Genomic DNA, 23,263 nt, shown 5'->3' with positions numbered 1-23,263 from the left:
TGCTTTTGCTAACACTTTTTTTTACTTCAGGCTAATTAGCGCTACGCTGCAATACAGAACAGTACCGTTTATATGAAGTATTTCCATGTCTTCTCCATGAACATCAACTCCAACATAACATCTGGATAATATAGCATTAGCCTCAGTTTTTAGTACCTAGCCATCAAGTTCATATTTAAGACCCCTTTTGCAAGAGTGTCTTGTTTTCTTGTTTTGAGTCAACCTGAAACAGTGTTAGCTTAAGTAGCTAGCTAGCTAATAAAGTCTGCTGGTGCCAGCCGTCATTTCAGTCAGCAAAATGTACATTTATTGTTGCTGGCATTGACATATTGATATACAGTATCAAACACCAAATCATTGTTCAGGATTTGCTTTGTTATAACAGAGAAACTCTCCAGATGACCAGTGTTACGAGCACATACTGGGACGCAGTCTAGCTTCAACTTAGTCATGAGAGCAGCAAAAACAACCACACCAATGCTTTATTTTAAGCAAGTCCCAACATGTCTCTTCTTTATTCAGCAATTTCTTCATAAAATGATGGCAGAACAGCTGCCCTCAAATGGGTGGCATGGGGAGGATGTGGTGGCCGTGATGTATTTGCATGTTGAGTCTATCAGTGTAGAGCAGATTCTTGTAAAGGTGGGCGTTGCGTGAATTCCCTTGTGGGGTCTGCTGGAAACTGCCAGATCAACCCACTGTGAGCATAAACTGGAAAGCAACCCTCAATATTAATTAAAAAAATATTATGATGCTTTTGCTGAATGCTGAACTTATCATATACATTTTTTTTCTTAATAATCAAGTTTCTTCCCAAGTGGGTAATGTAACATTTCAGCTCCTTTTTCCTGCAGATCAGGGGTTTTTTTCATGGTATTGGTCGTGTGGCTCTTGCAGTGCTGATATTACGTTTTAGATTTGGTGAATATCTCATTGCTGCCTCAGTTTCTGCCATGTTGTGTATCTGTAGGAAGCAGAGAGTGTTACTGCAAGCCTGAGAACTGAACCTCCATCTGCTGAGTGAGGCAGAATGACTGTGTGTGTGTGTGTGTGTGTGTGTGTGTGTGTGTGTGTGTGTGTGTGTGTGTGTGTGTGCGTGTGTGATGTGCATCCATAGAAATCCTCTAAGAGCCGACTGTCTTTCAGTAGCGAGTCCTGCTGAGAGAGAATATGGACATTAGAAGTTACGTAACAGTCTGACCTGACAAGTCATCCAAGATAATATAAATGCACCTCAGCTATCTGGAAACATTTGTGTGGAGATTTATCAGATTAACGTCAGTAAAAAAACTGTCTTTAGCTAGCAAGATGTACAGCAGCCTGCTGTGTAGTTGCATCACAAATCTCCCATCAGCCTGCTGGGCATCATCATGGAGGCACAGACGAGAAGACACACATTGTGGTTTAGGCAAAGGACATTTTACTGTTGTTATTAGCAGATGAGCAGAGCCAGAAGAGACAAAGTTGTTTCCAAATCTAGGTCACTGTGACACAGCAGCCTGGAGCACTCTCAGCTAATTAGCCAGCATGCTAATGTAAGCAAAGCAGCCAATTCAAAGGGATGCTAGTAGTAGCCTTAACTAGCTTCTCTGTAATTTTGCATATGTGTAAATGTACAGGACGGTGAGTTTTAGCTGACCTGGTATGCATTTTTCTTACTATAAAATTTCTCCTTAATTGATTCAAAACCCACTTAAAGTTATTTGTATGTATTATTAATGGCAAAGGAGCATTCATCTATTTTGCATTTGTTTTTAAACCACTTTCCCCCTTAGGACATTAATTTTTAATTATATTTTAATTCTATCAAAACCTTGATTTCTCTATGCCATGGTGTTAAAGGGGCTTGTTGTCTGTGCCATTAAAGCACAAAATAAATGAGCATGGATAACAAGCTAATAATCTGTAAGTCATGCTCAAAGGCAGAAAAAAAGCCCCTCAGTGGTGCATCCAGATCAGTTCATGAGGAGATCCTTTATTCAAAAACCTGATATACAAACCTGTGCTCTTTTTAGATTTTGATTAAATAGGTAAATTAATCTTGCTGTGAAAGCAAGGATGTGCGAGAGATATGTTTTTAAAATACCAGCTTGGTTGCTCGGTAAGTATCAGTGATGAATTGGCCAGTGTCCACTCAGTAACAGCATTAAGATGAAGTTTATTGAATTGTGTTAAGAAGCCAAAGTCGGACATTGAGAAAAATGCCACCAGCTGTCCAGTAGCTCAAGTCCTTGAATATTACTGCCAGCTCTGAAAGCTTTAGTCATTTTAGGCTGATCTCTCTTTAAACTGTCAGCTATTTAAGAGGTTTAGCACTGGTTGTTGTACATGAATCTCTTAAAGGAAGTACACAGTAGTTAAAGGAGTAAAGGAGTCTGTTGTAATGCAGAAATTGGCCTTGACACAATATGGCCATGTGTACTTACAGCACAGTTCAACAGAAGTCATTTGAAAGTTGTATTATTTGTTGGAGCCTTTGTAAGCAAACAGATAGAAGTTGCCTTGTTCTCAGGATGCATTTCTACGTGCAGCACCTGCTTCTGTTTGTGGTGATCTACTTTTGCTTATTGACTCATTTTATCCATTGCTTAACAACACCCACCTCATGAATTTAGATCAACGAACGGCAAGCGGGCCACAGGTGGTCTGCCAAAGCTCCCCATCCTGCCTGCACAATATGAATGAATTCAGAAAATGTGTCCATCTAACGTTACTTACCAGTGGAAGAAGTCCTGAGAGTGATCTTGATTAGCTTGCCACCTCCTGGAAATGAGCCAGAAAGTCTGTAGCTCATATTTAACCATTGTACCGAATTGAATAACTTTCCATCTCCATAGTCTTTACTCTGTGGACCCACCATCAAACTGCTTGACTCCCAGGCTGGACGTTCCCTGGAGCCGACAACAGCTCACTGTCCGGACCAGGGGGGTGTAAGCTGGGTGGGTTTCGTATCAGCAAATGTTCGTCAAGCTGTTACCAACAAAGTCTGTCTACTCAACATCTCTGCTTAAAGCTACGCGACATGACCTCTGTTATTGTCCTCTCGTGCCTTCGCTTCTTTTTATGTTTTTGGAACAACTATGACCTACTTCTCACAAAAAATGGGCCATTTCTTTGGCTCTGTATCACTGATCCCTAATCTGAGCCTGAGGAGGTGTGGTTTTAAGATACAATGCTCAGTTGTGTGAAAGTATTGGAGGGAAGTTGGTGGTGAGGTAAGAGCTCATCGCATCCAGATGTGGAATGTGGTCTGGGTCTTGCGGTCTGTCAGCTACTTCTACTGATGAGGCTGGAATCCAGGCTACATTGCCAGCATTACCCACAGTGCTCCTGGAGTCTTTGTTGGTTTGTGTCATTGAAATAGATGTAATGGGAAGTGTCCACTTGATAATTCAAATAAACTTGCACCGAGCCGATAATCTGACCATGTTTGTCCTTTCTTTGGACGTGGGTGCCTTCAGATGACCAGTCTGACTGGTAGTTTTTGCACTGTGCCCAGCAGCGTTGGCTCTGACTGGACCTTGCTGGTGACTGTTTTGCTGGATCAGCATGTTAAATTTGCAGCAGAGGCAGTTGGAGAGTTTTGGCTCTCTCAATGTTGATGGCTGTTCAGCCTAATGAGTCAGAGGTTTCACAGTTAAACAGATCATTTATGTTGATTAAAGATCAAATGTTTGTGAGTGAATATGGAAACAGAGGCCCACTGGGCCATAAGGACTCACCGAGTTTAAATGCTAATTGAGATTTTTGCTATAAACTAGTGTTACTTTGACTATTACTAGCATGCTCTTGTCTTGTCATCCATCTTTATGAACAATCAATGATTGGTCCACCACTTTGGTCCAGACTGAATTATCACAACAACTGTTTGATGGATTACCATGGATTTGGTACATGTATCCATGAGATCAGAGGATGAATCCTTTTGGCTTTGATGATCCTCTGTCTTTCCCTCGCACCATTCAGTTTGTCCAATACTTTGGTTTGTGACCAAGTACCCGTAGCTGTAAAACTAGCAACATTCCCATCAGCCTCAGCTGTACTTTTTTGTTTAGTGCTAATGAGAAAATGTTACGATGCCGACATGCTAAACTAAGATGGTGAACATGATGAACATTATACCTTCTAAACTCAGCACGTTAGCATGGCGATGGTAGCATTTAGCTCAAAGCACCACTCTGGCTAAGTACAGCAGCTAGCATGGCTGTATTAGTTTTGTTTCTAAATGTGACGTATGAGTGGAGCACGCCAGGCCACAACGTTAAATACCAATATGTTTGGTGAAAAAAGTGTATTGCTAAATTCCACATGACACAGATCTGGCGCCCTTGGCACCAGTTTTATTTCAGAGAGTCTCTTCTGTCTGGCTCTGATACCACCCAGGCTCACAGAGCCCCACAGAGACTCAGGACCTGCTGGATAAAATAGGCTGATAGCCTACTTGTCTTGCAATTTCAGCCCTGTTCTGTCTTGAAGGATGGTTTCTAGGGATCGACTTATTCCACAGAAGACTTTGTGAGCTGAAACCTAGAAGAAGATGAAGGTGGCTCTTGAAAGAGAAAATGTTCCTATCTACTCATCAGTGGATAAGGTGGGGGGGATGAGGAGATGGTGTCATGCTGGGATGGGGTGGAGTGTTGTGATTTCCTGTTTTTGCAAGATGGGGAAGCAGATAGCCAGTTATGCTCTGCAGTTATGCTCTGCAGTTATGCTCTGCAGCTCTGGAATGGGACTGTTTATAAAAAGATGAAATCTGTGTAGACTCCCACAGATTCCAAAAAAAACAGGCAGAACATTTGGTTATGAAGACTGTAACCAAAAATGCTTTACAATATATGCGCATTGGCCTTGCTGAACTACTCGGGCATCTGTGTGGGATGATGCTTTTGGGAAACTGGGTCCTCTCCTGTAACAGACTGTGCTCTGCCTGAGTACGTGGGCTTCAAGATGTAGGCTGCTCTTTTTGTCTGTGTTGCAGTTTCTGTATTTAGGCCTCTTGTCCCTTGACTTATATTTGTTGTTGTCAGGCTTTTTCATGAGTCACATGATGCATGAACACAGGTGCATCTACGCATAGAGGCCTCTAACTTTTTTGCGTGGTCTTCACAAACAAAAGCTTGTTTTTTGTCAGCAGACGCTAATTTTTTCTCTCAGTCTCTTTGCATGAACAGTTTTAGTGTAATTCAGCCTGCCGAACTAAATACTGAAATCTGATAACACAAAAGAAATGTTTGCTCCACGATCTCATCAAAATCAAATCAGTAGAGGCTAGGTGGGAGACTTCTTAGACATCGTTCATGAATAAATTTCAATCCCTGCATGGTCGATGGTATGACGACGATAGGAGCTGGGGCAGATTTGCAAAAGAAAACCCTTACATGGCTCCCTGGTCCTGTGTTTGGAATGTGAACCCCTCCTTGGCTGCAGGGAGTTGGCTGCAGAATCAGGAGGAGGACTGATACTATTGTTGGAGCGTCAATGTGAAACTCGAGTCCACACCTAACAGGGGTTGGGGTTGCACCACTGGTGTACAATTTTAGACACTTGAGAGCTTACTCAAGAATCTTTGTATTTTTTCGGATGCCTCCACACATAAAAAAGAAGACCGGCAGGTTCAGCGCTCAGGAGTTTCTGTTGTTTGCATGTATCTTGATAATCTGCTAACAGGACTTGATTGAATGAAATGCCTTCTTTGCGGCCTCACGGGAGCGCCACTCTGCTCGTGTGGCACATTTCCATTGTTGTGAGATGTAATGTTTGTTGTTCTTGTGCAGCTATAAAAAGCATCAGCATTCCTCTGTCTTGTCCGAGCTCCACCTGTTTGTTATGTGTGAATATCAGAGTCGTACTGGAAGGAGTTTGTTCAATGATTGTTTTCGCTAGCATTCTTCTTGGGTGTTACCGGGTTTTCAGGGTTGAACTTGAGGTCGGTGGCGAGATGATGATGATTACATAACAGCCTGGACTCTGAATTATATGACTTGTGTTTTGTTTTTTTTTTCTTGCAGCCTTCAATTACACCAGTGTTTTTGCTTGAACAGGAAACCGTCCTGTCTCTTTTTCCTATGTAACCAAACAGCTTCATGTTAGAACTGAACAGGACCTGGAGACAAGGGCACGTGGTTTAAATGACCTTTTATTAAATATCAGACAACCAGTCCTGTTAGACCATTTGTCAGACCACACTTTCTTAAGAATATTTAGTGTTTTAATGAGTTTTGTTACATTTCTTTAATTCATTTTAAATTGTTTAGTTAAATTGTTTTAGTCCCACTAGCAGCCTGCTTGGACTGTAGGTGTTGTCATTAGTGTTGATTTATCCGTCCAACTTTGGTCCAGTGTGAAATATCTTGACATTTTTTTGAATAAATCTCGTCGAGACATAGATTGATGAATTAGTTTAGTTTTCATCCAGGGCCACCAACAGTTTTTCATGTCCAACACTGTTTTATGAAAGGATAATCTCTAAAATTGAATTCTACTAATGCTAACATAATGTAGCATGCTAGCATTATGATGTTGATAGTGCGCTAACAATAACGTTTTACCATGCTAATATGTAACATTAGCAAGTAGCATTTGGCTGATATGCTAAACTTTTAATGCTAATTGTACATGTGTTAGCATGCTAATGCTACCTCACGTAGGGCTGGGCGAACAGCTCATACTTTGAACATCAGTGGATCCTTTTATGCAGATTTTGAAGTTTAACAAAAATCATACAGAACATTGAGAAAGAATAAAGAAACGTTTCTAACTCCATAAAGATATCTTCTGCTCAGCCCTGCTCTCAATTTAAACATTAGTAGCATGCTAACACGCTAACTGCAATCATTATAGCATGCTTACATGCTACAATGTTGAATGTGAACAGTTGTTAACAGGCTGTTAGCTCTGCTCTAGTATTTGCTGTGTCTTTCAGCTGAATGCTAATATTCCTCTGAAAGTGAAAAACTGTAGATGTAGGTTGTTTTTACATTACAAAAACGAATTTCATTACATTGGGCTTTTTTGTAGTTTTCCCATGTGGCCCCTGGTAAAGCTGTTCTCACAAGCTGTTGTACTCTGATGCTAAAACTGCCTGCTGTGTTCAGTGAACACATCAGCTACAGTCTTTATTTAGAAGTTTTTGGGTTGTGGCCCCTGTCATTTTTCTGCCTCGCTGAGTCTCTGCGTTGTCATACTGTACGTTCGGCTTGTCTGGTTTCTAAGATAGCTGTGCAGCAAATGTGTGAGGTTCCTTTTTCATCATACATCCGTGGGTTTTCCTTAGTCTCAGGTTGCTTTCATGTAGCAGCTTTCATGTCTCGTCTTTGATGGTTAAACCTCCGTTCTTGTAACTTTGTTGACTTGTGCATTTCACTTCCGTAGCATGACATTTAGATTTTCTTGTTGACTCAACAGACCAGGACATTTTAGTTGTTCGTGAAGCAGCATTTAGGTCATTTTACATCCAACCCCTCCGACATCCTGTTTACATTTTCTGTATTAGGACTGAATTCACCACATTTGAAGATCGTGAAGTGATTACACAATCAGCTACGTGTAACTGCGGTAATTTTCATTGAAAGTCTATATTCAATGATTTGCATTTTGCAAACATGCCTGCATTTGCACATTAATCACATTAGTGGGATCTGCTGCAGCACAAGTCTGTTCTATAACTTTTGCCTATTTTCATTAATACAACAACAGTATTTTTTACAATTAAGTAAAATGTTGCCAACTATGTGCTACTCAGCCTCATAGTGCTTATATGAACAATAGAGGAAAGGCACTGTGGTTGAGGTGTGAGGTGAAAATAACCCAGCAGCACAGGAAGTGAAAAAATAAAAGCAGGGCCTGGCTTTCAGCCGTCCTCCCTGCACTGGTGACTTCCCTTTGGCATCTCAGAAACACATGTTAACTGGGGGAATTTTTCTCAGTCATGTTGTTTTTTTTAAACTGGTCACAACAGAGCAGATAAGAGTTTCCCATGAGTCATGGTGCGGTGAACTTGCTGGCACTGTAACACCCACCGGTACACAGCGTTTCTAAGAACTGCTCCTCTGTTCTCGCCCAGTGAAGGAATTTACAGTTGGGGCATCTGTTTTTCAGTCGGGGGGCCGTCATATAGGCCACTCACTGTTAAATCAGAAATTAGCATCCTTTACTTCATTGTTCTTGCTTACCGGGTCTGATGGCGAAAACAAGAGGGCCCCCTCAAGGTATTGTGGGATGTCTGGCCGCACACAGCCTGGTGGTATTAGTAGGACACACGCTCTTCAGGACAGATTAACCCCGTTCATAATAACAATACAGTCATTCACATTATTTCATGACCCCAATCAATGCTGAACTAATTAATGACTCAGATTGAGCTTTAAGTTTTCTCAACGCCTCATCGTCAGTTTTCGGTTTTCTTGTCATTAGCGCTTGCACATAACAGAATTTTAACTTTGCTGATTGGATATTTCTCGTTGAAATGCACCTTGAGAGTTGAAGTTAACGACTACCTCGAAGTCTTAATGTACACAAACTTGTACCTTTGACTTTTTTGATAAAGAAAACAGTTTTTTTGTAACACAGATGTTAATAGTTTGCGCTAATGATTCAGTTCGGACAGTTTCATGCCGATCCAAGCTGTGACAGTGCTCCACCTGTGAGGCACCTCGCACTATCTATGGGAAATTTGTCTGTGAAACCAAGGGCGCCCAAAATGGCTCCTCCCACTCCAAAGCTCTAATCTGGGGAAAGCTGATTCAGACATTAGAAGATGACAATGGAGCTGCAGCTAATGACTATTTTCACCATCAATTTTGCCTAAATTGATTAATTGATTATGTGACTTGTGGCATAAAACAGAGAAAAGCAGCAAATCCTCGTACTTAAGAAGCTGGAATCGGCAATAGTTCTGTATTTTTTCTTGATGAATGACCAGATAATTGATTGTTTCACTGCTGAATGATACTCAGAGTGTCTGTTCATCTCATGTGAGTGAATTGTTCTCTGCTGCAGGTGGTACAGGCTCAACTCGAAGACGGGGAAGAAGGAGAAGGAACGAGGAGACATTCAAGTCACCATCATGTTCACCCGAAACAACCTGACGGCCAGCATGTACGACCTCGTCATGAAGGACAAGGGCGCCTCCACCTTCGGCAAGCTGAAGGAGCGCATGAAGGGGAAGAGGAGATCCAGCGATGAGGACTCCTCGTCGGCCGTCCTACCAGGCGGTTACGGGTCCCTTTACCGGATGCGACAACGGCTGCCGAGCGATGGAGGTGGAGAGGAGGACTACGAGGACGACGAGGGAGGCGAGGCCCGGCGTAGCAAGATGAGGACCTTCTTCCTGAGAGGGAAGCTAAGGAAGTCATCGGACACCCGTTCCAGCACCTCGCTCGGGTCAGAGAGCAGCGAGTCCTCGTCTCGGGGTGGGAGCCTCAGCCCCACGGCCGGCATCAGCGTGGTCGTCTCTGACCTCTCCAACTCCCCCAGTAACAGCAGCAACCTGACAGTCGATAACAGTCCAGGTGAGAACGAGCAGTGGAGACGCCATGTTGTCATTTACTGAAGAATATCTAGGTCAGTTTCACGGTCGTCCATCCTTTCCTTCATCGTCGACGTGCACAGGTTCAGGTTCCCCTCTTGTGAGACAATCCTGCAATCGTTTACCAACAACTAAACTAAACTAACTAACTGACTAGTGCTGCAACTAACAATTGTTTTTATTCTTGGTCTCTAAAATGTGAAATAAGTAAGATATTCAGTTCATGATGACATATGACAAAGAAAAGCTGCAAATCATCTAATTGGAGAGCCTGAAGAGGCTTTTTTCACTATTTTTGTTGAAAAATTATTAAAATAATTGCTGATTATTTTTCTGTCGATCGACTCATCAATTAATTGACTTCAGCTTTCAACTCTAAACGAATCTGCTACCATTGATCCCCGTCCACCACTATAAATTTCTCCTGCAGAACTTGCTGGTGGTTTTTTAGTGGTTTATGTAAAATATCTATTCAGAATATGTTGAAATAAACCACTTCCTCAAAATTCTTTCACACCAGCCACCAACTCTGAACTGCACAATGAGTTTGAGGTTTTTTTTCCTTTTCGTTTATGAAGTTGCTTTTCACTTGTATTTAATTATTATTTTGAAAAGGAAGTTTTGTTATTCAGAAAATGGATGGATGACTGGGTGACTGTGAAACCGAAACTTATTAGCTTGTATGTGCTTCAAAAATGGTGAGAATAAAACAGATATACAGCGTAAAATTATTTATATATTTTTTAATATTTGCACAATAGTTGCTTTGTTGCTGGGAATTAGATGAGAAGATCGATACCACTTTCTCATTTGTCCATTAAATATGAAGCTACAGTTAGCAGCCAGTTAGCTTAGCTTAGCATAAAGGCAGGAAATGATATGGAATCTTTACTTTATCATTTGAATAGATAAACAAACCAGATAAAATGCTTTAAATGGTGACCTTTAGAGTTGCTAGTAGGCAGATTTTGCTACCTTTGCCCAGACCCAGGCTGGCATTTCCCCTCTGTTTTCAGCCTTTATTGCTAAGCTAAGCTAACTGTCGGCTGGCTTCATTTAATGGACAGATGTGAGAACATTATGTATCTTTTCATCTAATTCTTCACAAGAAAACAAAAAGGTGTTGATCTATTCCTGTAAATGCTCACAACAGGCGCATTGTGTGTGATGAGGATGACTCATTACTGACCCAGTCAAACACACTGCACACGTTAAAAAAATGCATTTATCAGTGTGACATGAGTTCGTCTTTTCACCATCTAACTTTTAACATTATGACATGTTAAAATAGAGAAAATGCTGTTTTTATCCATTTCATTCCTCTCTAACGCCACAGTGCTGCTATATTCAGCTAACATACTGAAAAGATGTTAGAATTTAAACACTAAGTCATTAAATGTCTGCATCTCCTGTTGTGAAACAGGCTGCCAGTGCGCCCGCAAAGAATTAATTAACGTCAAGTTAAAATCCCACATGCGGAACTGCTCTATTTTGACAGGTGTTTAGACTTTACAGATACCATCTACTTTGTTAAATCACCTGATTGGAGAGCAGCGTTGGAGAGATGTTGCACTCTGACGCTCTGAGCAACACTTCATCCGTTTCCAATCATTCTTACACCTACAGCACGTCTGCCAGTGATGGTGACCAACCCTGCTGTGAAAAACATTGTCAGTCAAAACCATTACGAGACTTTATCGCCCAATTAAGCTGCCTGTAGATTTTATTTATTATTCATTGATTGCCTGCATCCGTCTTTTCTCACTCTGCCTTTTGTCTCTGTCCTCTCCCACCTCTGTTCCTCCTCCTCTTGCCTCCTTTTTGCAGAGCACACAGCAATCACGTCGCCCAAGTCGTCATCCTCCCTCAAATGTGAGTTTGGTGATGAGGCTGGTGAGATCACCATCGCAGTGCCTCAGCCCACTGTGTGCGTTAATGGAAGCCATGCTTACAACGTCCAGCCCCTGGACCCAGGCTCAGGAAAACCTGCAGGTTCTTTAGGCCTGGGACTGTTGCAGAAGTCTTTGCCTCTCTCCATGTCTCTACAGAACCTCAGCCCACGGGCTTCCACAGACCTCCCCAAAGGCCCCGTCGGAGATGGGCGCCGCTGGTCTTTCGACAAGCCCGGCGAGGAGGAGAAGGCAGCCATAGCAGCGGCCCTGGAGCACAGCGGCCCCATGCTGGGTGACGAAGAGGAGCTGTTGGGACAGGCTGCTCTGCCCAAAGCCGCCTCCTCCACGGTGTTGTCGGATGGCCAGGGGAAAAAGCAGAAGAGGAACTTGTTCTCTCATGGGAGGAGCGAGTCTGCAGGGAAAGGGCAGAGTCAGTCCAAGGATGAGTCTGAACAGGCCCCCGCTGCCGCCGAGGAGAAACACAAGGGATGGTTTGGATCGAAGGACTCGCACAGCAAACCCAGGTGAGATACACACTGTGATCACACAGAGGACTAATCACACACTGACGTTCATTTGTTGCAACATCTAACAGATGATGAATTAGCATTTCAATCTGAATATGGATCGAAAGGTCAGGAACCTGCTGAGAGTTTGTACCCATTTAGATTTCCCTGCATCGTAAGTCACAGAGTGAAGTGTCTTATTGCATCTGAGCTGAATACTTTGGTTTTATTTGGTGAAAATAAGACCATGAAAGAATTTATTTAATATAGACTGATATTTAGCAGCAGAGCTGAAACAACTAAACTAGATTCATTGCAATTAAAAAATAGATGAAAAACAATAATCTTTTATTTATGTTCCAAAACGTTCATGATTAGAATTAAAAAGTTACAGAAATCTGTATTTGAATAAAACTTTTATGAATACAATAAAACAACAGCTTTACAAAAATAGAACTGAACCCATCACCTCACAGTCTCAAAAATCATTTAACCTAATAAACTTTGAAGAAATAGTTCAATAATTTGCTTTCTGTGTCCGTGTGTTAAGTATGGACGGAGTCAGCAGGAGATGAATTTAGCTTAGCATAAGGACTAGACGCAAGCTAAAACAGCTAGCCTGGCACTGTCAGAAAAGTTCAAAGACACGCCAACCAACACCTGTAGATCTCATTAATTAGTGTGTGTTTTGTCCATTTAAAGACATTGATTAATTGAACAAGATAAAAAAAAATAAGCCAGTTTCCCAAAATGTTGAAATATTCCTTTAAAGGGCGTTGGTTACCGTAGGGCAATTTTATTTAATCTCATCATTTGGAGGATAAAGAAAAGAATATCTCTTGTGTTCGAGGGTTCTTTAAATAGAACTTACAGAAGCTTAAATTGGAGTAAACACTGAAAATGTACCCGATTACAAGAGGTTTGAATTTCCCAAATCTGTATTCAGAGAATACGCATAATGTTGAACAGTTATCAGAGAAGCTGTTTACTTTTCACTTTCTGTGTACCAGCATGGCTGCCAGAATTTGCTTCCAGCTCTGTGCACGTCCCCCCTCAGCTCCTGGTCTCAGTCTCTGGTTACAGCAGGTATCTGCAATGCAGATGGAGGAGGGGAGCTGCTTTTGTGAAATTAGCTTTATCAAGCCGAAGCCTTGTGCACACTGTAATATGGTTCAGTAATAATCATCATTGCAAAGATGATGATGTGAGCTGGAGCAGTCCTTGCTCTCTTATAGGTTTGGTGTGTGTGTGTGTGTGTGTGTGTGAGAGAGAGTGTGTTTTTGTGTATGTGGGCAGGGAGAATATAGGGAAGAAAAACCCATCTAATTTTATTTCCACTTGTAACACAAGCACATTCTTAAGTGGGTAATTTATTTTGGGGGTGTCACCTGCTGCACTGTACTTTCTCTTGTACTGCTCACTGCAGTTTGTATCAGAGTTTATATATAATTAATCTTTATTTCAGGTCTAGAAGAACCCTGAAACAGTTCCTTTTAATTTTTTATTTTCATCTGTTTACTCCAGTGCAGTACGGCATCGTAATATTCATATACACCGAACGTAAACAAAATATTGGACTGATAAGCACCGGCTGATTGATGCGAGGTCAGCTATTCTAGACCATAGTACACTCAATACCTCTCTGCCAGCTGTGTAACTATACATTTTCACGGCCTACACACCCACATGCTCTTGAATCCCTGGGGAAAGGTGCCAAGTTGGCACCAGTTGCACTAAGTAATCACTACACCGGGCTGCATCCACTTTTCTTGCAAAATGTTACATCATGAGCCAATGAAAACACACGAGAGAGGACGGAGACTGATGTTTGTGATATATGAAAACATGCATGATTGATTTACACTGTTTTTACAATTTTTGATTGACACTGTTTGCATAGCAGTGAAAGCTCCTGTGTGTAGACTTTTCATGAGATTTTAGCTTATTGTTTTGGTTCCACTGCTAACGCTGCTGTGTGTCTGCAGAATGTGCAAACTGGCAACTCTTTGCTACCATGTTTACTTTAAAAGGTGATAAAATGTCAATGTTGTGCTTACAGCTTGTTGCGCTGCCCTCCAGTGGCCAGAAAATTCAGTGATTGCTGATAAAAAGGCCCTTATCGAAAACCTGCACTGTAAGCAACGAAACTGCCAGTCCTGAACTAAAACAGGGTTTAAATGAATAAAAAGGCTGGTTCATTTTGAATAAATTAGGAGAAACAGATTATACAGAGTCTTACAGTCTGTAAGAATATGTGATTAAGATGTGAACTGAGACAGAACACCTGCTGCAGGCCTGTCGTTCAGCTGTGTGAACAATCCTCACTAATCAAAGAGGAATGTGTGCCCTTTCTTTCACAGCCTGGTGGTGTCACCTAAACTAGAGCCCAGCACTGACCCCCACCCACCACCCCTCCCACCTAGTCAGCACCCCTCGGGTCCCCCTGTAGATCCTGCCTCTCTGGTTTCTCCGCTGCATCACACTAACCCCTTTAGCCACTCACAGAGCACACCACCCCCGATATCCCCCTGCAACCCTTTCTTCTCTCTCCTCCAGCACAACCCTTTTTATGAACCGCTAACCGCTCAGCCCTCAAAACCTTCGCTGCCTCCTTTGCCCTATCTCTCCAGCTCCCGGCCCCCCATAGCGCAGCTCTTTCCACAGCCGAGTAACCCTAACCCCACCTCAACTAACATCAGCCAAACCGCAGAGGACTCCATCACTGGTACAGATGCAAAGAACAAAGCGATGTCCAGAGTTGAGAAACGACCTCTCCCTCTGACTCCCATGGAAAGGGAGACATTTTTGAGCAAGAGGCCATCCAACCCTTTTATATCTGTCGGGGAGCTAGAAGCGGATTCGGAGTGGGACGAATCCTTTGAAGCATTTGCAGCTGGCAGGCTGCAGTCTCCTGAGGATCTGACCACAGATTACAAAACAGAGCAAAACTTAAGTGACCATCCACTGGAACACTGCAATAATAAAGGAGCATTACTACCCATAACAGATGATCAAAACACAAACGCGAATGACGCACCACATCATCAGCCTTGCACAGAATTTGTAATCGAAGCACATGAAACCTCCAGCCAGGTGATGAACACTAACACATATCACTTTGACACTTTTGCACAATATCTTGAGACGATCCCAGAGCACACAAGCTTTGAGAGTGACAACACAACTTTAAATGCTCCAGCGAACTCACCAAAACTGACTGCTTGCACTGGAACTAATCAAGCTAGCAGTGCTACTAACACAAATGATTTAACCAACACTAATATGCATCAAGCCCTCCATCACAACTCGCCTGTAAAGCTCAACAGCAGCTCCCCTGATCCTGGTTCTTCAGGTCTTGGCAGTTCAGCAGAAGAGGATTTCCACTCATGTCTCTCTTCTTATTCTGACAAATTCTCTGCATCCTCCTCAGAGGAGGCTGAGGTGCAGAACTTTGAAAGCAACATCCTCGGCTTTGAGAATTCCTCTGAGTCAGCTGTGGTCAAAACCTTTAAGCCCCCGGAATCTGAAGATGACATTACTGACGGGTCAAATGATCTGACTTTAGTTGATGCAGACCAGCACACTGTTATTCAGCACAGGGATGGTGATGAAAAGGTAGACATAAATGTTTTGGAGGCGTCATTGACGCCACAGTCTCCAGTGCTCACACTTCATCAGCCTGTGATCACTGGAAGAGAGATTCAGGCACCAAAACTCTCAGAACTACAGTCAGAATCCAACATCTCCGTACAGTCTGACAAGGAAAATGGCGACAGAGTCAAAGGCGAATTCAACAGATCTCCAGAGGAATTTTCAGAAGTGCTCAATGATTCTTCGGTATCTGTGAGTAACGCTACAGATGTGATCACCTCTGCTACTCCAGATGATGAACTCTGCTCCGCACACCCATCATTACACATCATAACCTCCTCGCCTGATGTGAAGCAGAGTTCCACAGACTTGCCCAATGAGAGCACTAGTTTAGGAGGGCAGGATGCGAGTCGACATTCTCCTATACCATTTGGACTTTTCGGTGATTTCCTTAACACCAGTCACATTGCAAACAGTCCAAGCAAGGACTTCGACGACCAGCTGTTGCACACTCGGGTGTCCGATCAGAGCACCAGCATCTTTCTCCAAAGCCTTTACGTCAGCACCGACTCGCAGGATTACCAAACCTGTGATTCTCACCGTTCCTCCAAATGCACCAGCGGCTCAGAGCCAAACGAGACGCTACACTCTGTGAACTCAACTCTCTGCGATGAGCTGAGTGAGATTCAGACGACTGCTGCATTGGGCCAAGGAAATTCCACCAATGCATGCAAGCCATCCAATGAAGGAATCAACCCAGTTCAATTTGAGGAATCCCTCTGTGGAGCCAAGGCCAACGCTGCAACTCTTGAGCCAAGTTTCATGATAGGGGACGACTTTGGTTTAGAAGTACTCCCAGCGGCATCGACAGACTCTCACATGAGCTGTAACCCGAGGAACCTCACCGAAGGAGGTGTGGAAAGTCATGATGTCTTAGGCCCTCAGGAGCAAAATGCTACGCTGCACCGCTCCCAGTCTGAGGGCACATTAATACCTGCCTTTGACGAGCTCCTCCTGCCCTCCTTTGGGAGTGATCCAGGTGCCATACAGGAGTCCTCTTCAGCACAGCCTGGCCCTGACCTCCCCTTTCTGATCTACTTTGCTCCTTCTCTAACTGCTGACAGTAGTAGCTCCCCTGTAGCGCTCTGTTCCCTCCCTCCCTTTGCCGATGCTACGGCGAGGTCACCACCCAGCACAGCACGAGTTGCGGCGCCAAAACCAATGCCTCAGGAGAGCCAGCAGCAGCAGCGGGCAGCCAATCAGCGGAACAGGTGAGGTTGCACATGCTCAGTGCTCGGTGAAAAGGTGGAGGGGAAGCACTTTTTCCCACTTCCAGAAATCTCTATCCTGTCGTCTCTCCAGTCTCCCTCTGCCGCTCCGCTTCCGCCTGCTTTTCTTCTGTGCCGCCGACTCTCAGGGGTTTTCTCCTTTGTGGTGTGACCTCCTCTTTTTCATCTCTTTGTTACCACACACACACACACACACACACATACTGGTGTTAACAGGACTCCTCCGCAGGTGCCTTATGTGGGTCCTGGCTCCGTGGCACCAGGAGGGGAAACAGAGCCTCAGGCCAATTAGCAGTTATTATTTTGCCCTGAATCCTACTACGCACCCCCTCCCTCCAACACACACACACACACACACACACACACACAAACACCAACCCCCTCCCCACAGGGCTAGCAAGTGTTCTCACACAACCACAATCCAAACATCAACCAGAAACAAGACTTTATAGGAGGCAGAAAAGGTGTTGTTGTGTCACTGATAGCATTTCCGTCTCACCTCGGGGTAATATTAAATTTAACACAATACCACATGTTTGATTGCACTGACGCATGCAATTAAGTCTTTCAGTTTTGAGCTAATTTAATTTTCATTTTCACCACTATTTCTTGTAATGAGGAGTGTTGCACATGTGTTAACTCCTTTGCTCTTGATCACTAAAATGAAGGCTTAATGGGAATGGAAAAGGTTGTCCTGAAGCATCCATGTCTGGTGTCATCCTGGAGGCCCACAGAGAAACGGCTGTGCTCCAATCATGGATAAACTGGTATTATCTGGGCTAAACAAAGCTATATGTGGCAAAGACTTGGTTGTGTGTATGCAAGTCTCTGCAGTAAGTAGGTAAGTGAGTGTTTGATAAGATAGATTTCCTTGTAAATGTAGGTCACTGACACAGGAAACTGTCTTTCCTGTGTTATCGTGGAGTTGTAGGTTGAGAAAATCCTTCAAGTTAACCTGAGAGTTGGTTTCTGGTTGTTTGCCAGCCAGCTGGCCAAGCAGGCCAATTGTTTGAATTAAATAGTGAGACTTTTTAGCCTATGTGAAATGGGTCTGTATAAAAACACAAACAACAACAAAAAAACAACTTCATCTGTAAGTTCATTTTTCAGTCTTGTGATACTTGAATTTTTCTTGTTTGTCTTCACAAAGTTTCCCAAAGGAAACCAGTAGTTGTAGTTTGGTGGTTAACTGTAGGTGATTCCCCATAGTTTATTTTAATAATAGCAGTTAAATGCTAATAAGTGCCAATTTTCAGGCTAACACTGAAAGTTCAAACATTATGTTTTACATGAATCAAAATAAGCCTTGAGTATCACCCACAGCCATAAGTATGTTTAATTCTATTAAGACTAAAGCTGTTTAAGTGGCTGCTTAAAGGATTTTACTCTGAAAATCACACATTGCACAAACCACCCCTCTACTTCCTCTCTGCTACTTTTAACAAAATAACAGAGAAAGGACAAATAGATGTAAATTCAAGTCCTCTTTCAAATGAATTTTCTGTATATGATCATTTCAGACACAGACTGAGATGTTCAAGATTTACGTTGCAGGAAGTTAATGGGCTTCTTTATGGACCTCCAGTTTGGCAGCCACATGGAGTTCTTACATCTCCTGAGAGTCTCCTGTATTCAGCCACAGGGGCGCCGTCCTGTGAAGTGGGATAGCTGATCATGTGTGTGTGTGCTGCTTGTTGTCGTCTCATCCAGCCCCCACCCCGTGAAGCCCCTGACCACTGCCATGCTGGCTGAGGAGAAGCGGACTGAGGGCCGGTCAGTGCTGGCCACCGGCCTGGAGAAGCTCAAGTCCACCATCCATCCGGGGAGGAGCAGTCAGCCCAGCGAGCAGGAGACGGACAGGAAGAAGGTACAGAAGGTATTACAATAACGATATGAAGATACTGCAGTATTCAGAGGCAAGCAGTAACTATACGTTTGAGGTTATATAGTCATGATTTGTGTTTAGATTTATGTCATATGTGAACCTGCAAACATGTAAGTGAAATTACACTTCTAGTCATCAAACAAAGTGGTTCGCTTCAAAAAAGACATTTTAAAGTTGTTTGTGTGAGTTTCTCGACCAACACACCTCCTGCTGGTTGACTATGAGAAGCACAACAACAACAATGATGATACTCCATTTATCAGCAGTAAGTGTAATAAATGTTTCTCAACTTGACAGATGCAAACTGACGAGAATCAGGGATTGAAAACAAAACAATGTTTTTTTTTTAAACCCTGTCTTCATAATGTTTATTCTTAATTGAAGTTATACAGATTTTAGGCAGATTTAACGTTGGATTTCATACAGATGATATTGTTTTTCCTTCAGTAAGGATGTTGTAAGACACAACATCAGGTAACAAAAGTGATGAGATTTTATTCATTTTTGTGAGCATCACACACAACGCTTCTGTCAGTTTGATTGACAGCTGCATCATCAGCCTTCCCGATGACACCTGATGTCGTGCGTGATGTTGAGATAAGACGTGGTGTGATCGATCGGGGTCGTACGTGTAGTCCTGCCTCACACAGACCTCACACTGTTATGTTTGCTCTTCCTCCCTGTCTGTCTGCCTTCAGTCTGCGACAGAAGGAGCGGGCTCGTACTACCACCTGAACCACAGCGAACTGGTCGCCCTGCTGGTGCAGCGCGAGGCGGAGCTGGAGAGGCAGAAGGCGGAGTTTGAGCGCCAGAAGTTTTTGCTGGCTAAGCGGGAGGTGGAGCTGAAGAAACTGAAGCCGCAGGTCAGAGATCTGGAGGACTACATTGACACGCTGCTGGTGCGCATCATGGAGCAGAAGCCCACGCTCCTGCAAGTGCGTTCCAAGTTAAAGTGACGAATGGGGGGGGGGGCGGGGTTTGCAGTTCAATCCGCATCTGTTCACTCTAACCTCCACAACAGCTCTTTAGTCTTTTCACTGCTATGCTGTCCTTTTTGATACAAATATTTAGGCACTGAGAGATGTCGAGGCGATGTTTTCCAGACGGCATGCTTTACTGTGCTGAAACGCGGCCTCGTCGAAGGGTTCGGTTCGGGCGGTTCTGAATGTAGCGGGTCCTCAGGTTGTTTTCAGGTTCACACAGCCAGTTGGTTTTAAGTTCTCAGAGGAGTGAGCCCAGTGTGTTCCAAACCCAGACGCTTCCACTTCGGGATCCTGATTGTAGAAACATCGATTCCTCCTTTTCACCTCACTTGTCACTTCTATCACCTTATCACAAAAGAGGGCGTTGGTAGAGTTTCACTCCAAAGCTCTGTATATCAGCTAACTCCTCACGCCGTTCAGAAGTGTCACAGTTGCAGCCGGAGGGGAGCGAACAGCGTGAAGGGCCACTTGCATCTTTTTGTACATTAACTATAAAATGCTTACTTCAAATCATTTTTTTCCACTGGTCGTTTCTGTAGCACACCTTGGTTTCACTTCATCTCAGTGCTGCATGAAAATCACCATGAAGTGACCTGAAAGCTCCTCAAGACAATAATTGATCACAGTGCACATTTTGACGCCTTTGATTTTAGGTCAGAGCTGCAGCTGAGAGCAGGGACCTTTTTCAGAACACGGCGATTATGCTTTGATCTGCAAGATGTAAGATTTAGTCAACAGAAAGCATAATTAATGATATTTTTCATTCTCAGTTAATCTGCCTCAATTACTGAATTAATCATTTGGTCTAAAAAGACGATAAAGCAGGGTGACATCTTCAATTTGCCTGTTTTGTCAGACCAACGGTTCAAAATCCAAAAATGCTCAGTTGACTGTAATGTAAAACAGCAAGTATTTGACCTTTTTTACTTAAGCCGGGACGCAGGGGTAGCCTGGCACTGTCCGAACATGCAAAGAACACCAACCAGTAGCTCTATACACAAATAGAAGAGTAAAAACATGTGTTTTTATTGATGCCTGGCTCCCCCCCGAAAACCACTGCTTAGTGCTTTAAACATGTTGGTCGCCGTATTTTTTTAACTTTGGACAGAGCCAGGCTAACTGTTTCCAGTCTTAATGCTAAGCTAATGACCGCCCGGCTCAAGATTCACACTTGGCAGAGAGTGTTATCGATCCTCTCATTGAACTCTTGGCAAGGAAGCGTCGAAGTGTGTTTCCTTTAACTGAAATGACCTGAAACCAGCAGCTGCAGAATTATTTCAAAGTAGATACGATATTTGGTTAATGAGGTAAATCCAAGCAGAACCACCAATATGTTTCACATACGGTAATAAACTGCACTGTGCTGAACCGCAGTGACTTGAACTTCTGTGACTGGCGTCCCTTTTTCCGTCTTCTGTATATGTTGTTTTGGATCGACACTCTACAAACGTTCCTCCTTGAATATCGAGTGCTCTGACCAGTTTTTGAAACTACAAACCAAATGAGCGGTGTGAGAGTTCAGCCTTGTCACGTGCACATTACCAGGAACTGATCGTAGCTTATGAATGTTCAAAAGTGTTCTTAGCCAGCAAGCGAATGGTTTTACTTTCTACGCACGAAAAGTGCCGTTTATCTTTTGCTTGTTCCTTTTTTCCCTCCTTTCTTCCCTCTTTCTGTTCAATGGGCATGTCTTGAAATTACCCATAATGCTCAGCCTAATAAGCTAACTGATTCTTGTATGGGTCACAGTGTTATCAGGTGAAGACAGTATCACTCAGTATCCAGTCAGTATGGAGATCGGCCATCACAGCTTCTCCGCTCTCATGCTTCTGCCTTCCCACGTGTGTGTTATCGACACGACTCCACCGTTGAGAAAATGCCTGCGACATGCTGGTACTTGACTCCCCTCCCTCAGTGTCTGTGTCACATCTGCTTCGGCTCCAGCACGCATATCGCTCCTGCTTTCAGGTGTTACAAAGGGATATATACCGCGTTTTACAGCATATATGCCGTATTGAAATGCCAAATGCTGCCTTATTTTTGTTTTGTTTTGCCGTTCATTAAGAGTCTAGCACTTCATTTTACTTGTCGGGGCTCGGGGCAGGTTTTGAAAATGATAAGCCATCTGTTTGCTGAAAGTTGTTTTTTTGTTTTTTCCTACTTCTTTTCATGCTTTGGTATGATATTGATTAGATCACTGCACAAAAATAAACTGTATGCATACCAATAGAAAATGAGCAGTAACAGTGATTATCTGTGAAATGCCAAAAAAAGAAAAAAAAAGCCTTGAAACTTAATCTATGGAGCAGATTGATACACCATAAAGTATTCTGATATGATGCCACTTTTAACAGCATTTGTGGATGTTCTTGCACTACTTAATCGTCAGAACATTACTCTACTGTACCTCTCTGTTCATATCGGTATAGTTAGATCTACTTCACACCGTACTGCACTTTCTGATCGCTCTGTGATTTAAGCACTTGGTTTTGACACCATGACGATGATTTTCCAGTGAGCTTGAAGCATACAGAAACATCCAAAACCGTCTTGTCATCTCAGTTCTGCTGTGCGATCTCAATATCAAGTGCATAGATGACTGTAGAGACATATTAAATGTGACTCGGCACTTACGAAGCGCAAGAATAAACGTCCTCCTCCATGTCTTCCATTTTCCAAGTTTTATTTAAGTTTAAACTGATTGTATTTTGTCCTTGATTGTGTAGCTGGTGGAATGTGCTTAAGGTAGTATGTAAGATTGGAAAGTTTACAATTCGTGATGCAATTCTGTTTCACAAATTTTGTATATTTAATAAAGAATATTTTGTGTTTCTTGCTCACCATATGCTTGGTTGTAAATCTTTCTTTGGGGTGTGTTTGTGTATGTTTTTGGTTGTGGTAATTCTTTGTTTACAGTGGTGTTCTTATGTTTGCATTCAGGGTTTGTTTCTGATAGTGAGCTCCCTTTTGTGTCCGGATCCAGATAAATCTGGTAAAATACCAGGATTTATTCAGCTCCTTTCTTCTTCTCTTTAAGATAAATGCGCAAAACATTTAGGTTATCGCAACTAAATAAGCTATTAGTTTAAAATCAAACGCGCTAAATCCGATTTGAACATTTTATGACTTCTGAACATCTTAAAATCATAATATACTGTGTGTGAATTAATAACTAGTAAAAAAAAAAATGTACATGGTGTGCCTGTAATATCAATCGTTAAATTCTTATTGACGTTTTACTGTCAGTATGTGAGTTGTGCACATGTGAAAAGTTGCTCCACATGTGTTTGACAGAACAAATTCATGTGCTTTTTTTTGTCTAAAATACTGGAATCAGCCTGTGTACCTCCCACCAGGTTTTAAGCACAGATACATGCAATTAATTAATGCACAGTTCCATTACAATAACTATCTTGAAGTGTTAATTCACCTCTGCCATAATATTCCAGGCTGGAGTTTGTGTTGCAATGAATGTTCATGATATTTTGTCCAGCCCCTTCACATTTTACTGACTAATTCATTCACCGCCACTAGGGGGCTATGTTTTACTCTTTAAACTCACCGTCATCCAGAGCTTCTTTGAACAAAACT

At 42.8% G+C, this 23,263-nt stretch overlaps 1 protein-coding gene across 4 annotated transcripts in view; it reads left to right on the top strand.

Annotated features, from left to right (window-relative positions):
* Window positions 1–22,515, top strand: part of rab11fip5a (RAB11 family interacting protein 5a (class I)) — a 28,110-nt gene extending 5,595 nt beyond the window's left edge. The window contains exons 2-6 of one of the 4 annotated variants that reach the window (XM_076748361.1): window positions 8,998–9,509; window positions 11,354–11,942; window positions 14,285–16,786; window positions 18,515–18,671; window positions 19,388–22,515. In XM_076748361.1, coding sequence (XP_076604476.1) covers window positions 8,998–9,509; window positions 11,354–11,942; window positions 14,285–16,786; window positions 18,515–18,671; window positions 19,388–19,645 — 4,018 coding nt within the window. In that variant the 3' untranslated portion in view covers window positions 19,646–22,515. Of the gene's footprint in view, window positions 1–8,997; window positions 9,510–11,353; window positions 11,943–14,284; window positions 16,787–18,514; window positions 18,681–19,387 lie in introns of all 4 variants that reach the window. The other 3 variants (XM_076748359.1, XM_076748362.1, XM_076748363.1) reach the window with 3 other exon arrangements.
* Window positions 22,516–23,263: the final 748 nt, after the last annotated feature.

This window comes from Chaetodon auriga, chromosome 14, assembly GCF_051107435.1.
Source record: "Chaetodon auriga isolate fChaAug3 chromosome 14, fChaAug3.hap1, whole genome shotgun sequence".
Taxonomy (NCBI): Eukaryota; Metazoa; Chordata; class Actinopteri; order Chaetodontiformes; family Chaetodontidae; genus Chaetodon; species Chaetodon auriga.
The sequence above is the reverse complement of the archived record's forward strand: the minus strand, read 5'-3'. Positions and strand labels throughout refer to the sequence as shown.